The sequence below is a fragment of the Anabrus simplex genome, chromosome 1, assembly GCF_040414725.1.
Source record: "Anabrus simplex isolate iqAnaSimp1 chromosome 1, ASM4041472v1, whole genome shotgun sequence".
NCBI lineage: Eukaryota > Metazoa > Arthropoda > Insecta > Orthoptera > Tettigoniidae > Anabrus > Anabrus simplex.
In genome coordinates, this window is record NC_090265.1 from 921,649,207 (window position 1) to 921,664,086 (window position 14,880).

The window sequence follows — 14,880 nt, forward strand, 5'->3', positions numbered from 1 at the left end:
TTCTTCTGAGGACGGAGAGCACAGTTTTCTGCGAAACGTTAAGAATTTCACCTTATTTTCTTGACACGGCACAAGCCCAAAAGCCTATACAATATCAGGTCCCTTTGGTGTCGTTATAACCGATTTTGACTTCATTCTAAATATTTACTCTGAGAACCTTGGTGGAAAGCTCCATGTGTTTTATGGTATACCAGACCATGTTACATACGTACCTCTCCTGCCTTCGCATAATTTGTATGATGCCATTCTGAAACGTGATCGTTTTCTTGGTATGTAAACTTTCCACCCTAGCCCTCCTTTTCATAACAAGAGGCTCTCATCAAACTAACAATTTGCCATCAGGGGTATAAGCTTCCAAACATTTTGCTACTAGGTGGTCAAATACTGGCTTTATCTTGTAAAGTTTGGGAGGAATTTGTCCATTATGCGCCTCATTGTCAGAGAAATATAAAAAGCAGAGGAGGATAAAAAAACCTCTTCCCTGTCACCAGCTCATAGAAAATAGGCGTGGCCAACAAGTGATTATGAAAAAATAATGTCCTAATTTAGGTTTCTGTAAAATCCCTGCAGTAGCAGTATGCCCATAAGAAGCTTTATTTCATGCTTATTTGTTGGGACCCAGTCTTGGTCTCTACTTCTTAATTTCTCCTTACTAAGTTGGATTTTATGTGCAATTTTCTACTGGGCAGCTATATTCAGCTATGTTCTGGCATATCTCATCATAAAAAAATAATTCAAATATTTCACTCTCTTGATTTCCCTAAAAACTCTCCCTTTACACCATCATGGAATTTGGGATCAAAGCGGGACCCTCTTTGTCTGTTTCCAGTCCAGGTTGACGAAGAAGTTGCACCGGTTGAAATATTATCAGTATTATCATCACTACTGTCACTGTCATAATCGCTACTTGAACTGGTATCAAACACGTATTATCTCTTTCGCGACTGCTGCTCATTCGCATCAGCTGGACCCGAACCCTGTACACTCAAGCCTGCAGTACTTGTTCCAGATTAATTCCCATCACTTACAAATTCCCCTTTGGCAGAACTTACTTCACTAAAATCACTATCCTCCCCACTAAATTCCAACCTTTCGTTTATCATGGCCCGTAAAATCCTCCTCCTCTAACAGTGGGGGCCGGTAATTCCTTTTAGACACTTTAGAGGAAAAATGTAAGGAAAAGAAACTAATCGAACGCTGGTCCCTGCAGTTTAGAAGGAAATCATTAATTCTGCCTGTAACTATGGAACACACACGCATGATAATAAATACTGTGTAACTTTCCTGATTCATGGTAAACACACACTCCTGTCATGAAGGAAGACTGAGGATAATAAATTAGGTCACAGTTCTAATGTGTCATCAGAAGTCTGTTTATAAAGTATGGTATCTCCAAAAATCCCTTCTACAGCTTCCAAAGGACAATGAGACGACGAATTAATGCTTCAGTGCAAGGCTATTAGGCTTGAGGTTATTCTTGCCCGGAGGAGAGTTGCGTTCTTTATGATGCAACTCGTGGATGATGCATTGTTATGGGAAGAACATAGTTGCAAAAATTCACATCACAGGGCAGACTCATCCAAAACATGTTGCTGGAAAAGAAATACCGCAAACCTCTGCAGGCAAGCAATTGAGGGGAAAAAGTTACATTTGGCGGATATATCTGAATTCTAAACATTAAAATAAGAACAAAAATATACACCACCTTTCCAATACTTATCAGTCCTTATATTTAGGATACAAACATTACAACGGGTGTTATAAGTTGGGACATGCTTCGCTTAACTGTCGTAAGCATCCTCAGCCAAAATAAACCTTAGCCTAAAGCTTGGTCAGGGCCCCAAACCTAGTGACCTTACTTAAAGTATATGATTCCTTAAGATCCGATCTTAGGGAACCATATACTTAGGGATCTCTGAGATCTGCTTTTGTTTTAGCACTCCAATATTGCACTGCCAACAAAACGTCACACACTTACAACACACACCTTACAAGTCCTAGAGCTGCCAGCTGACTGACTGAACGATCAGATGCCAGAACTGCATCATAGCTGTCAACACTTCTAATAAAGCAAAACTCAACATAAGCCATACAGCACTGAGGAGATTACCCTAGGTTCTTATCTGAGACTGATGCAATACTCACTTCACATGAAGAAATCGGTGACTCAAACTGTACACACAAATGCATCATGGTCAAGAAAAATTAAAACTGCTGCGAGGGTAGGAAACAGCTAATGAAAACAGATGAGCACTCCACAACTACAGTATATGGGTTATTCTAAGAATATTTACATTGACATGTTTTCTACAGTTTAGAAACACAGATAAGGGCAAAGAAACACACGAGCAAGAGTCGGATAATGAACCTTCACAGGAACATCACTTGAAATCAAACATTAAGACCTATTATAATGCATTACAACACTTCAGAGATCTGTAAGATTTCTCCCTGGCCAGAAATGATTCAAGAGTTATTTCAAGATATACTGTATGTGTAGCAAGAATGGTAGCAGAGAACCACCAAACACACTAATGTGCAGAGAACACAAGACAAAAACTGGAAAAAGTTCGTCATACTGTAACTTTCGGTTTGCATTTATAGGAAAGTAAAGTTGTTTTGAGGCCTAGTGTGGTGTATGTGAGATTGTTTTGTTCCTCCTTTGTGATATAAAAAGTGAACTTAAGTGTTGTATGCATGTAAATAAATAACAATGTTTGTGTACATGCAATAAACCAACTTACGAAGGTCGATCAAATATAAACAGCATTTTTGTTCCTGAAAATCAACAGTTGGTAGGACTGACCCCACGCTTCTGCTACTCTTAGGCAATGCCGTTAGGAGTGGGGAAAGCGTGCTGTCATATAATTCCCGCCGTTTTGTCAGTAACGTTCACAATGTCGGAGCAACAGGTGCACCCCTCCACTGCGCAACGCATAATTATAAAATTAGTTGCTTGTGAAGGAGTTACAGCGGCGGAAATTTGCCAAAGATCAACTGCACAGTTCGGTGATCAAAAATTGTCAAGGACGCGTGTGTGTAAGGAGTGGCAGAGGAAAGGGGAGGGAGCACCAGTGAAGGCCAAGACTCGACTGTCAGCTGGCAAGGTTCTTGCAACCGTTTTTTTCGATCGGCGAGGCATTGTGCTGACTGATTTTTTGCATTAGCGATGCACAATCAATGCTGCTTACTACTGCGAGTTGTTGAACAAGGCAGGGGTTGCACATCGCCGCAAAAGACGAGACCAACCGATTCGACAATACGCGGCCCCATATGCAGCTCTAACTGTCTCCAAGCTACAGGAAATGCACTGGACTACACTTGATCATCCTCCTTATAACTCGGATTTGTCGCCCAGCGATTTCCATGTGTTCGCACAGCTTAAAGAAGCTCTAGGAGGGCAACGATTTGAAGATGACGAGAGTGTGGAAGACTTCATGCGCAACTGGCTGGTGACACGACCCTGTTCTTTTTACGATGAGAGCATCATAAACCTGCCCATACGCTGAGACAAATGCATTTCCAAAGCAGGAAACAACGTGGAAAAATAAATTGTAATTGCCTCATGTTTTTCAATAAATGAATTTAAATAAAAAATAAAATCCTGTTTATATTTGCACCCCCTCGTAATCACCAGTATCCTACATCATATAAACATATAATTCTATGTTTATTTCAATTCTATATCTAGAACCTGTTCTAAACAGAAATCTACCCACAATGGAAATTTTTTATGGTTTTGTGCTATTCCGTTATGGGCAGATTCGACTGTATTTAATTTTTGGTGTGGAAGTTGCACAAAGTTTACTCTGTTTGTTTAATGTACCAGTAGCTGCCTCTGTGGATCCGTGGTAGAGTGTCGGCCTCCGGATCCCAAGATAGCGGGTTCAAACCCGGCAGAGGTAGTCGGATTTTTAAAGGGCGGAAAAAAGTCCAATCGACACTCCATGTCGTACGATGTCGGCATGTAAAAGATCTCTGGTGATACATTTGGTATTTACCCGACAAAATTAATTAAAATCTCAGCCATAGACGCCCAAGAGAGATCCGGTTTACTCTAGGTCCGCTAGATGGCAGACGGAGTAAACCGGAACGTCCAAATTGACGAGCAGACAGCCAGATGGCGTCAAATCGAAATGTCTGCAAACGGTAGCTGAGGCCATACGATTATTATTATTATTATGTACCAGTTAATCCACCGGCATGTGTCCCTTGCATTTCAGCACTCTTATATCACACTGACATGCCAAAAGACAAAGGACAGGTGTCTAGTATCATGTAGACCCTCCTCTAGCCCAGCGAAGAGCAGTAACTTGTCATAGCATTAGTTCCACAAGTGGACAAAAAGCCTGTGGAGAATGGTTAACTCATGCTACCCATACCTTCCTGCTATTTGTAGATGCAGAATGTGAGGTGTGAAGGGACCTCTCCTCCATATCCCATAAATGCTCTATGGGCCGGTTTCATCAACGTGGGTTAAGCCTTAACCCCGAGTTACACAGTTTTAACTCTGAGTTTGACTGTTCATTCCGTTTCATCAAGGAGGGTTATTTTTAACTCTAGGTTAAGACCGGAGTTAAGTTAACCCCGCCTTTCACCTGGGTTAAACTGTTTATTCGAGGTTAAAAGCAATATGGCCACAGTAAATCATGCATTTGATGAAAAGTTGCTTTATTTAGATTTGTTAAACGGTGTTCCTAACAGAAATAGGCCTATAATAAGAAGGAAAGACTTTGAAAATCTGTCTGAGGAATAATTTCTGAAGAGATAGACTTAAAAAACTATCGTCAGAAAATTTGTCGATGAAGTTCGCGAGAGGTGAGAATACACAGCTGATCGAAACAAACTTGGGCTTGCGAACTAAAAGAAACTAAATTGACCGTAATAGTAGCAACAGCGGTATTACACAATATTGCTGTGGAGACCCGAGATTAACTTCCCCCACAGGACTTGACTCTGCGTCAGTATCTCACAGGAAGGAGAAGGAACAGGAATGTTGGAATTGAGAATGACATCATTCTTCACATTGATAACGACAGCACTGCAGTGGCATATAGGAATGCAACTGCACACCACCACTTCAATAGTACAACACTTATGAACATTCTACTGTGTATTACGTAGTGGTTATACAGAAATGCACTTTGAAATTAAACTGTATATTTACTTCTGTGTATAATATTGCTGTGAAGGTGTGCCAACTTTCAAAACAACTCTTGGCACAGAGAAGCTAAAATTTTTATAGAACTGTTTTAGTTGTTTCGTAGATCGCACTGTAACGTGGGCAATATTATTAAATTCCCCTGTTATTCTTTTCCATGTATCCTCCTTTTCTTTTAGTTGTATACCGTCAATCTTCTTGCATTCTATAATACTTCGGTACTCGGTGGCTAATTCAATAAGTAATGATTTTTCTAAAGCAGAAAAATTCGTGCCACTATTTTTCTTCTGCACTTCTTCCATTTTTCGTTCAAGATCACGAAAGAATAATATCTACCATGGACCTGAGGAAGAAAACGAAATACAGCGCAAGAAATAAACAAAAGAACCACGCAAGAAGTGTGTTCATGATCTCTGATTTTTAGTCACTGCCTCCTTGATTATTAGGACAGCTGTTTCCTGCGAGGGTTAACGCGGTGTTAGTTAACCCTCTGCCGAAATAGCTTGGTGAAACGCGTGACTTGTAAGAATGAGTTAAAATATTAACCCTAAGTTAACAAACCCAGGGTTAGAGAATATTTAACCCACGTTGATGAAACCAGGCCTATGAGGTTTATCTAGAGCGAATGAGGTGGCTATAGCTGACAATGAAACACTCCATAATGCTCCTTGAACCAATTCTGGACGGCATGGGCATTATCCTCCTGGAATATCCCACAGTTTTCAGGGTACACAAACTCCATGAGGGGCTGTTAGTTGTAACTAAGCAGTTCAACACAGCAGTCACTGTTCAAAGATCTGTGCAGGTGGACCAGCAGACCCAGCCCAAGCCACGTGAACATACTCCACATCATTAGGGAGCCATCACCAGCCTAAATAATGTCTTGCTGCCAACTAGGGTCCGTGGCTTCAAGGGACCTTTAAAAAAAAAAAAGCCCATGGCACTACAGCCCTTGAAGGGCCTTGACCTACCAAGCGACCGCTGCTCAGCCCGAAGGACTGCAGATTACGAGGTGTCGTGTGGTCAGCACGACAAAGCCTCTCGGCCGTTATTCTTGGCTTTCTAGACCGGGGCCGCTATCTCACCGTCAGATAGCTCCTCAATTCTAATCACGTAGGCTGAGTGGACCTTGAACCAGCCCTCAGGTCTAGGTAAAAATCCCTGACCTGGCCGGGAATCGAACCCGGGGCCTCCGGGTAAGAGGCAGGCGCGCTACCCCTACACCACGGGGCCGGCTCAAGGGACCTTTACCACACCTAAATCCTACCATCAGCTCAAAACAACTGGAACCAAGACTCATCAGACCAAACCGCATCTTCAATCCTCCAGGGCCACATTAGTAATATCACGTAAAGCCTTGAGCGGACCCTTGGTGCTATTTGACAGGAGTAAGCTATGTACTGGCACCTGGTTTCACCCTCTCCCTTCCCACTTTCATATATAATGTCATTCATTTCATCTCATCTCATTAACTCTTCTGGTGAGGTTGACAGCATGAAGGGCATCCGGTCATAAAAACTTGCTACAAAGATTCATCTCATTTCATACATGACCCCGTGCAGGAAGAGGACAAAGGTTGGACATACATACATACATACATACATACATACATACATACATACATACATACCGTATTTCACGGCATAATCGTCGCACTTTTTATACCAAAATTTTCGAAAAAAATTGTAGGGTGCGACCATTATACGATGAATATTTAATACCAGTATTTGTATTACTCAAAAAATGTATTTATAACTAAATTGTATTTGATACAAATTTAAGATGCACGTAATACTCGCGTTTATACATCAAAATAATTAAAATAGTCTAAAACAAAATTCATATTTTTTTGCAACAATTCGGCGAACGTTTTTCCAACCTGAAAATAAAAATGAACGTATTAAGTTAATTTGTCATTAATTTGAGTATTAAAGTTAAAATATTACACTTACAAAAAATTATCGCTTTGTTGTGAAATGCGGACTTACCGGTACGCAATTTATTCCAAATCTTCGGTGTCGCTATCGCAGGTTTCGCTATCTGATGCGCCGTCCTCGCCTCTGTTAATACCAGTATCAGATTCTTCGTCTCCCTGCCACACTGCGTCATCTTCGGAACCGTCTAGTGCATTCAAAATCCCAGTCCTTTTGAAGCTCTTGGAGACTAGTTCAGGTGGTATAAGATCCCAACTCTTCTTCACCCACGAGCATAACAAGTCCAAGGGTGGACGCCTGATATTTCCGGCGGGCGTCAATTGCTGATCGCCGCTCATCATCCACTCGTAAAATCGACGTAAGTGGTCTTTAAAGGGTTTATTAACACATACCGTACGTCTAGTGGCTGCAAAGCAGATGTTAGGCCACCAGGAATGACTATCTGTCGTGTCTTATTTGTAGTGAGAATTTGCTTCACTTCGTTCACGAGGTGACCTCGGAAACTATCTAAAACAAGCAGAGCTGGTTGTTTTAGTAATGCACCAGGTCTTCTATTCCACACAGTTTTAACCCAGTCCAGCATGAGTTCTACGTCCATCCAACCCTTTGGTTGCACTCGTACATGAATTCCACGGGGAAACTGTATATTCTTAGGCGGCATATGATGTAAGGCGGCAACTTTCTCCCGTCAGCTGTAATGGCTAGCATTGCCGTGCATCGCAACTTCTCACTACCGCTGGTTTTCATTAATACACTCCGTGATCCTTTTAGCGCAATAGTGCTGTTGCGAGGCATATCAAAAAAGATTGGAGTCTGATCGGCATTACCGATTTGAGAAAGCAAGTACGAAGTTTCCTTGCGCAAACGTATGACAAATCAGTGAAAATTTACAATCTTGTCCGTGTAATCAGCAGGCAACTTTTGGCTTAGTGTTGTTACCTTCGCACTGACAGATTGTGTCGTCGCATGAACCCCTTAATCCACCCACGAGTCGCCTTAAACTGAGTTACCGGTATGTTGTGTTTGCGCGCTACCTCCTGTCCCTTAATTTGTAACATTTCATATGATACACTGCAGCCATTGTTACGTATTTCACTGACGTACCTAAACACTTCTTCGTCAATTATAGGAAACTTCCCTGTTTTAGGACTTCTAAACGCGCGTCTAGAAGGGTTTGTGCTTTTTAGCTTGTTTTTTACTTTCCGCCAGTCACGCACCAACTTTTCACTCACAGAAAATTTTCTTTCTGCAGCTCTGTTCCCGTGCTGTTCAGCGAAGGCAATTACGCTTAGCTTGATCCCCGCAGAATAGTTTCTATATTTACCCATAATCGCTTATAAATGCTCCACACGTTAATGTTTTGCGATATAAATGACTTTCCGTAATTGTTCACTATTAAAACAAATTATTTCTGCAAACACCCAAAACACAAATTAAAAAAATTCTCACGCACACATGTCTACAGTAATCACGTAAATCTGAAACAAATAAATGCATCTGTGATCTGTCCATTCCAGAGCAGCCAATACTGTTAAGCAGCAAGGAAGCATGCAACAATTTATCAGTTTAGCTCGTTGGTTGCGACACACTACTGCGCTTGCGCAAAGCTCGCAAACCGGAGCTCTAGCTAGCGCGGTGTAGATCTACTGTATAGTTGACTGTATTCCGAGACATCAGTATCAAACATTCATTTTTTTTCAATTTCTTTTAAACATACGGTAATTAGGTTAATATTTCCCTGTTATTGATGATTTTACATTACATTACTGACGAGTTTATAAAATAAAACTTTAATAGCATTGGATAATAATTATCTTGACTGCTTGGATAAAAGTTTTCATCCCATGCCCGGACACTTATGACGTAGTAGTAAGATAAGAGTCTAGCGATGACAACTGAGACATCATAAATAATTCGGCTGAATAATTCCGTGGAAATCTGCGTTATCGTCTTGGATTTCACTTCGTGCGCAATAACACAGGAGCCGGCCCCATGGTGTAGGGGTATTATAGCGTGCTTGCCTCTTACACAGAGGCCTCGGGTTCAATTCACGGCCGGGTCAGGGAATTTTACCTGTATCTGAGGGCTGGTTCGAGGTCCATTCAACCTACCTAGCCGGTATTTCCTGGCAACGTTGCCGATAAGCGATAACTTACAGCCTTACGTATTTCAAATGGGAACTCATAATATGTAGGTGGTGAATAAATAGTACACTGTCTCGCGACCACGTTGTCAAACTGCCGATAGCCTACCGGTAAGCATAATATGTACGTGGTGAATAAATAGTACACTGTCTCGCGACCACGTTGTCAAATTGCCGATATTCTACCGGTAAGCCATGCGTCGTACATATACCGGTATTATTTATTTATACGTTGTGCAACATGTCGCAAACGTGACTGTGTTGCCAAATTGCCCATAAACCATACACGTATTTAAATTGCGCATTCATGTGCAACTTACGTTGCAGTTCCATTTACCTTTTAACCAGATTAGTGAACAAAATTTGGACGTGCGACGATTATGTAATTAAAGGTTTAAAGTCCGATTTTTGTATTGAAAATAAAGGATGCGACGATTACGCGGTGGCGACGATTATGCCGTGAAATACGGTACATACATACATACATACATACATACATACATACATACATACATACATACATACATACATGCCGAGGAGAGATGCCGTGTCCAGTGATGTGGTGTTAACAAGAGAATACTGGTGGTCTTCTTATCACACATCCCATGGATGCTAAAGAATGCTGCAATTACCCGTTGGATATGTGTCTGATACCTCCTGCATTTGAATGTGGATGTGGTCTGAGTCAGTGTGGCTTGTCTATCACCACGGACAACTCTAGCCAGATGCCACATATCACGATCTTTTAACACTTGCCCTGCTGATACCTTAAATGTTGCTCCTCATCCGTGTGCTGGCTGATTTCCAGAATTTATGGCTACGTTCTGAATGGCACAAAATGAATGTGGTTTGAGTTACAAATAAGGTGAAATGCCATTCGATTTCTGAAATCCTTACACTACAAGTTTAATAAATTTTAGATACGACTGAAAAAAAAAAAAAAAAAACTATATTGTAAAAAAAGGCACAAAATTACACTTGAGGTTTATTTTTTAGATAAGAGACTCTCCCAACCTAATTAGTAAGTCATTAGTAAGTTTTCAGATTTAATTAATAGCATTCCCCATGGCTATACTTACCCTGCACTACATTATCAACAATTCCATCCAACATGTCACGAACCATATCCTTATTACTAATTTCTTTCTCTGGCCCTATTTCACACTGCACAACCTCTTCTGCAATTTTGTTCTGAGCATCACCTTTAACACCAACAGGAAGTTCTTGCTCTGGAACCTTGATCTCAGGCTGGCTGACCTCGGATGCAGTCTCTTTTGATTTTGCTAATTCATCAGCCTGTAACAGTTCATGTATCAATACAAGTTTGTAACAAAGAACAAGAAAAGAATAATAACCTATGGAATGAAGTACATACTCCATAATATAATTATAATAATCATCATTTTGTGTGGCTATTTACTGCTTGGTGCAGCCCGAAGGCAGACCCTCCAAGGGTGGGCGGTATCTGCAATGTACAGGAAACTGCATGTGATTGTAGAGGAGGGTTGTGGTGTGTGTAGTGTGTGAGTTTCAGGGATGCTGGGGACAGTATAAACACCCAAGCCCTGAGCCAAGGGAATTAACCATTTAACCCGTTAACGCCGTGCGTGTCCATATGATCACGGCCTGCATTCCTTCATTTAGATTGCTCTCAGTGCTTTGTATAGCGCTGGAATTGATTGCTGACTGTGTAGATCAATTCAAGAAGCTTGTGGCAACTGTGTGCGAGCATATTATTACGTGATACATATCGACTCATTGTTTCGGCGCACTTTCGTTTCGTGTCATTGTCACAGCAGCTGAATCATGATGGCGCGCTTCAAGTAAGTTTGATATTTCGCATATATTTATGTTTAGATTACACAACTAATATGCTTAACAAGTTTGGGAGTGATCTGTGTTCACATTATGATGCAGTTAATTTACATATAACAGTAAATATTACTCTCGCAGGCACTTAAAACATTGCGTGATCGTATGATCACGCTAGGCGCTTGTGTTAGCTATTCACCCTGTGCGTGTATTTGATGGTGGACGTTATGCTACCTGTTACGATTACTGTTATACATCAATTTTCATTGAACAACTTTATTCAATTTACGGTCATCTATTCTACATTTAAATAAATTGCGACTTGTTAACATATATGCAGCTACAAAACCTTGTTTCCCTTTTTACAGGGACATTACGCTCCAAGAAGTATTAGATATTCTTGAATCGGACGAACCAATTGAAGATGTTAACAGCATTTTTATTGAACCTTCAGAAGCTAATATTCACTCCGACGAAGATTCAGGAGATGAAGATGTTGGTGGTTTGTCTGATAACCTCACAGGTCGCCAGCTTTCAAGTAAGGCAGAAATTGTACTCGCTCGCAACGATCGTATAGGAGGCGCAGACGATGATCCCGTTTCAGCAGGAACAGATAGGATGGACCAGAATGTGCCGTACTACAGAGTAGGCATACGTGGAAAGAAATGGTGGTGGTCGCTATTCACATGGCTCCTGGACGTATCCATTCACAATTCATGGTTACTGCTAAGGAGGTCTGGATGTGATTTGTCACATCTAGAATTTCGTCGCCACATTGTGCAAACATATCTACATAAGTTCAAAATAACGCCAGTAGGAAGAGGCCGCCCTATCACCTCGAGATACAGTATCCAGCAGAGTAGTGTCACTGACGATGTACGACTTGACGGGATTGGGCACCTCGTAGCACCCTGCAATCGACGACGCTGTGCTGGAAAGGAATGCTCCAGTAATGTTCGCACCGAGTGCACAAAATGTAATGTTGGACTCTGTGTTCCATGCTTTGTCCTATTTCATACAGTGTGAAGCATACAGTTCTTATATTTGTTCCTATTCGGTAATTTCTGTGAATTAGATAACTTGAATGTAATATATTACGAATATCTTGAGACTTTTATTGCTTTATTTATGTATGTACATATTGTAATTAATGTATATTCTTCATAAATTATCATCTTTAGTTTATTTTAGTGTATTTTGTTCATAATTTATCAATATCAATACATAAAATCTATAAATACCAAAGAAATGCTATACAGAATGAAATGCTAACACATCCGCCTAGCGTGATCATATGAACACGCCACCTAACGACGAAACCGTGAAAAGTATGAGCTAAATATTTTGTAGTTATGTTATACTATGGACCTGAAGTGATTTAGACGAATTTCAAAGAAAACAGACGAAAAAAATAATTTCGGCGTTAAAGGGTTAAGATTAAAATCTCCAACCCAGCCGGGAATCGAACCCGGAGACCTCAAACTGAAGAGCACTATGCTGACCATTCAACCAAGGAGCTGGATAGATACTCCATTTAGATGACAACTCCTTGGACTGCGAGGATAACACAAGTGGTGAAAATGGCAGTGAGCTTGCTTCTGAGAATGGAGAAGAGGAAGAAGATATCAGCTTACCTACAACAAGTGATGCAGCTACTTCACACTAGCATAGCCAAGGTAATCCTCATGCTCCTTTTACATTTAAATCGGACAATAAAATAAATACTGATATAAGCGATTCCAACTAAGCGAGCCCACTGTTCTATTTTAGCCAGTTCATAGAGGAGGATCTTACCAAGTTAATAAGTGAGCAGACAAACAAATACGCAGAACAATTTTTCGAAGATCACATGATACCAAACTTCAGTTGTGAGCTAGGAATTGGACTCCAACTACCACACAAGAGATTTATACCTATCTCTTCTTATTTTTCAAGGAATAATAAAGAAGCCTACTTATGAACTGTACTTTACTCACAGGGATTCCATCTCAACACCATTCTCCAAAGTGGTGAGTGATAAAAGGTTTTCATACTTGTTGAAATTTTGTTTATAATAAGACTTATGATGCCAACATGAGAGGAAAGTTGTTCAAACTCTCTCCTGTTTCAAATACAATTTGCAAGAAGTGCCAATTATTGTATACACCACAGAATTTTTTTTGTTTGAATGAACTGCTAGTGCTTTGGAAAGGAAGGTTGCAGTGGAAGCAATTCATATCATTGAAAAGGAGTCACTTTGGTTTTAAATTGTTTGCTCTTTGTGAGAGTGATTCAGGGTACATTTGGAATTTTATTGTATATAATGAGAAAGATACAGACTTTGGGAACTTGTATCCCAATACTCCTATATCAAATAGAATACTCTTGGAACTGTCATATAAACTGTCAAAGAACTGGTATTCAAGTGTCCAGTTAGCTGAAACTTTGTGTAACTTGAACTCTGATATGGTGGGAATGATGAACATAAATTGCCTTGGGGCACCTGATGTTCTCAAGAGTAAACGCTTGAAGAAATATAAGCAAATTGCCAGGTACAAGGATAACATTATGGTCCTGCACTGGAAAAATATGAGAGAAGTTAATACGATTAGTGCAGTTCATGACGATGCCTTCACAGAGCTAGAGAAAAGGAACAATGAATGAAAACCCAAGCTAGCAGTGGACTACAATAAGAATATGGTTGGAATACATAAGAGCAATGGACAAATGGAGGCATATCCAATTGCACAAGATAGAGTAAATCAGTACTACTTCAAACTCTTCATGCATTTGCTAGACATTGTTTGTTTCAATGTCTTTCAGCAGCACAAGAAATATGGAGAAACCAAAGACTGAGCTGGGTGAACAGATTGTTAAAGAGAATCTTGCAGAAGCAGCTACTGGAATGAGAAGCCCACAAGTAGGAACGCGCATCACTGAAACCTGCGTGTACACTATAACTGTTGGGTCTCTACACAGATGTCTGTCGACATGGAAACGTGATATAACATGAATTTAGGTGAATATTAATGGATTCTAAAAGGAAAGGTAACTGACCTCTCAGGAATGTAAAACTTTGTGACACAAAAGAATGTTTTTATATTTACAGTGTTTGATGCTGCAATCTTAGACTGTACTAATGAAATTTAACATACAAGTAGTCAGATGACATCAGCAGAACACACTTTGGGGAGATGTAAGTTATTTAATGAAAGAGTGAAATCTAAAAGAACTTTGGACTGATTTAAGTTTATTAAATGTCAACCCTGTATGGGTAACTCTCAGGACGTCAGACTAATATGAGAGGACCAAGTCACTTATACTGAAGGTGAGATATCATGATAGGATCCTTTAACAATGTATATATGGACCACAGCATCATTATGTCTTTGTCTTGGGTCGAGTGAAGTTGTGTTTGTTCACTTATTATCTCAATGCTTATTGGTGTGGCAGATTGCTATTGTTGGAGCGCCCAATGTAGCAAGAACTAGACAACTGTGTGTGTATTGGACTATTGAAAGGAAGCAGCTACTAGGAAATGATATATAAATTGTGCAATCAAGCAGTGTGATTTCTACACCTACCAAAGTATTTCTGGAAGTGACTGTGGTAACATTATTGAATAAGCGTATGAACTGTTCATACTCTTTAGAGCAATGAAAGGTTTAGTGATATCAATAAGGTGCATATATGTTTTGTGTTACTGAGCTACTTGAAGAACTCTCTTTTCTTTCGATATTTCAGCACAGACAATGGAGAATAATACATATGTGGAAGCCATAATGAGTACAATGCAAGGTTATATGCCTAGTTGGGGCAAAGATGATGGCAAATTGATAAGAAAATAAGCC

At 40.2% G+C, this 14,880-nt stretch overlaps 1 protein-coding gene across 1 annotated transcript in view; it reads right to left on the bottom strand.

The window, feature by feature from the left end:
* The window catches only part of Sec71 (ADP ribosylation factor guanine nucleotide exchange factor Sec71), a 452,892-nt gene that overhangs the window by 414,554 nt on the left and 23,458 nt on the right, over positions 1-14,880 (bottom strand). Inside the window, exon 5 of the mRNA XM_067136654.2 lies at positions 10,318-10,534. Coding sequence (XP_066992755.2) covers positions 10,318-10,534 — 217 coding nt within the window. The remainder of the gene's footprint in view (positions 1-10,317; positions 10,535-14,880) is intronic.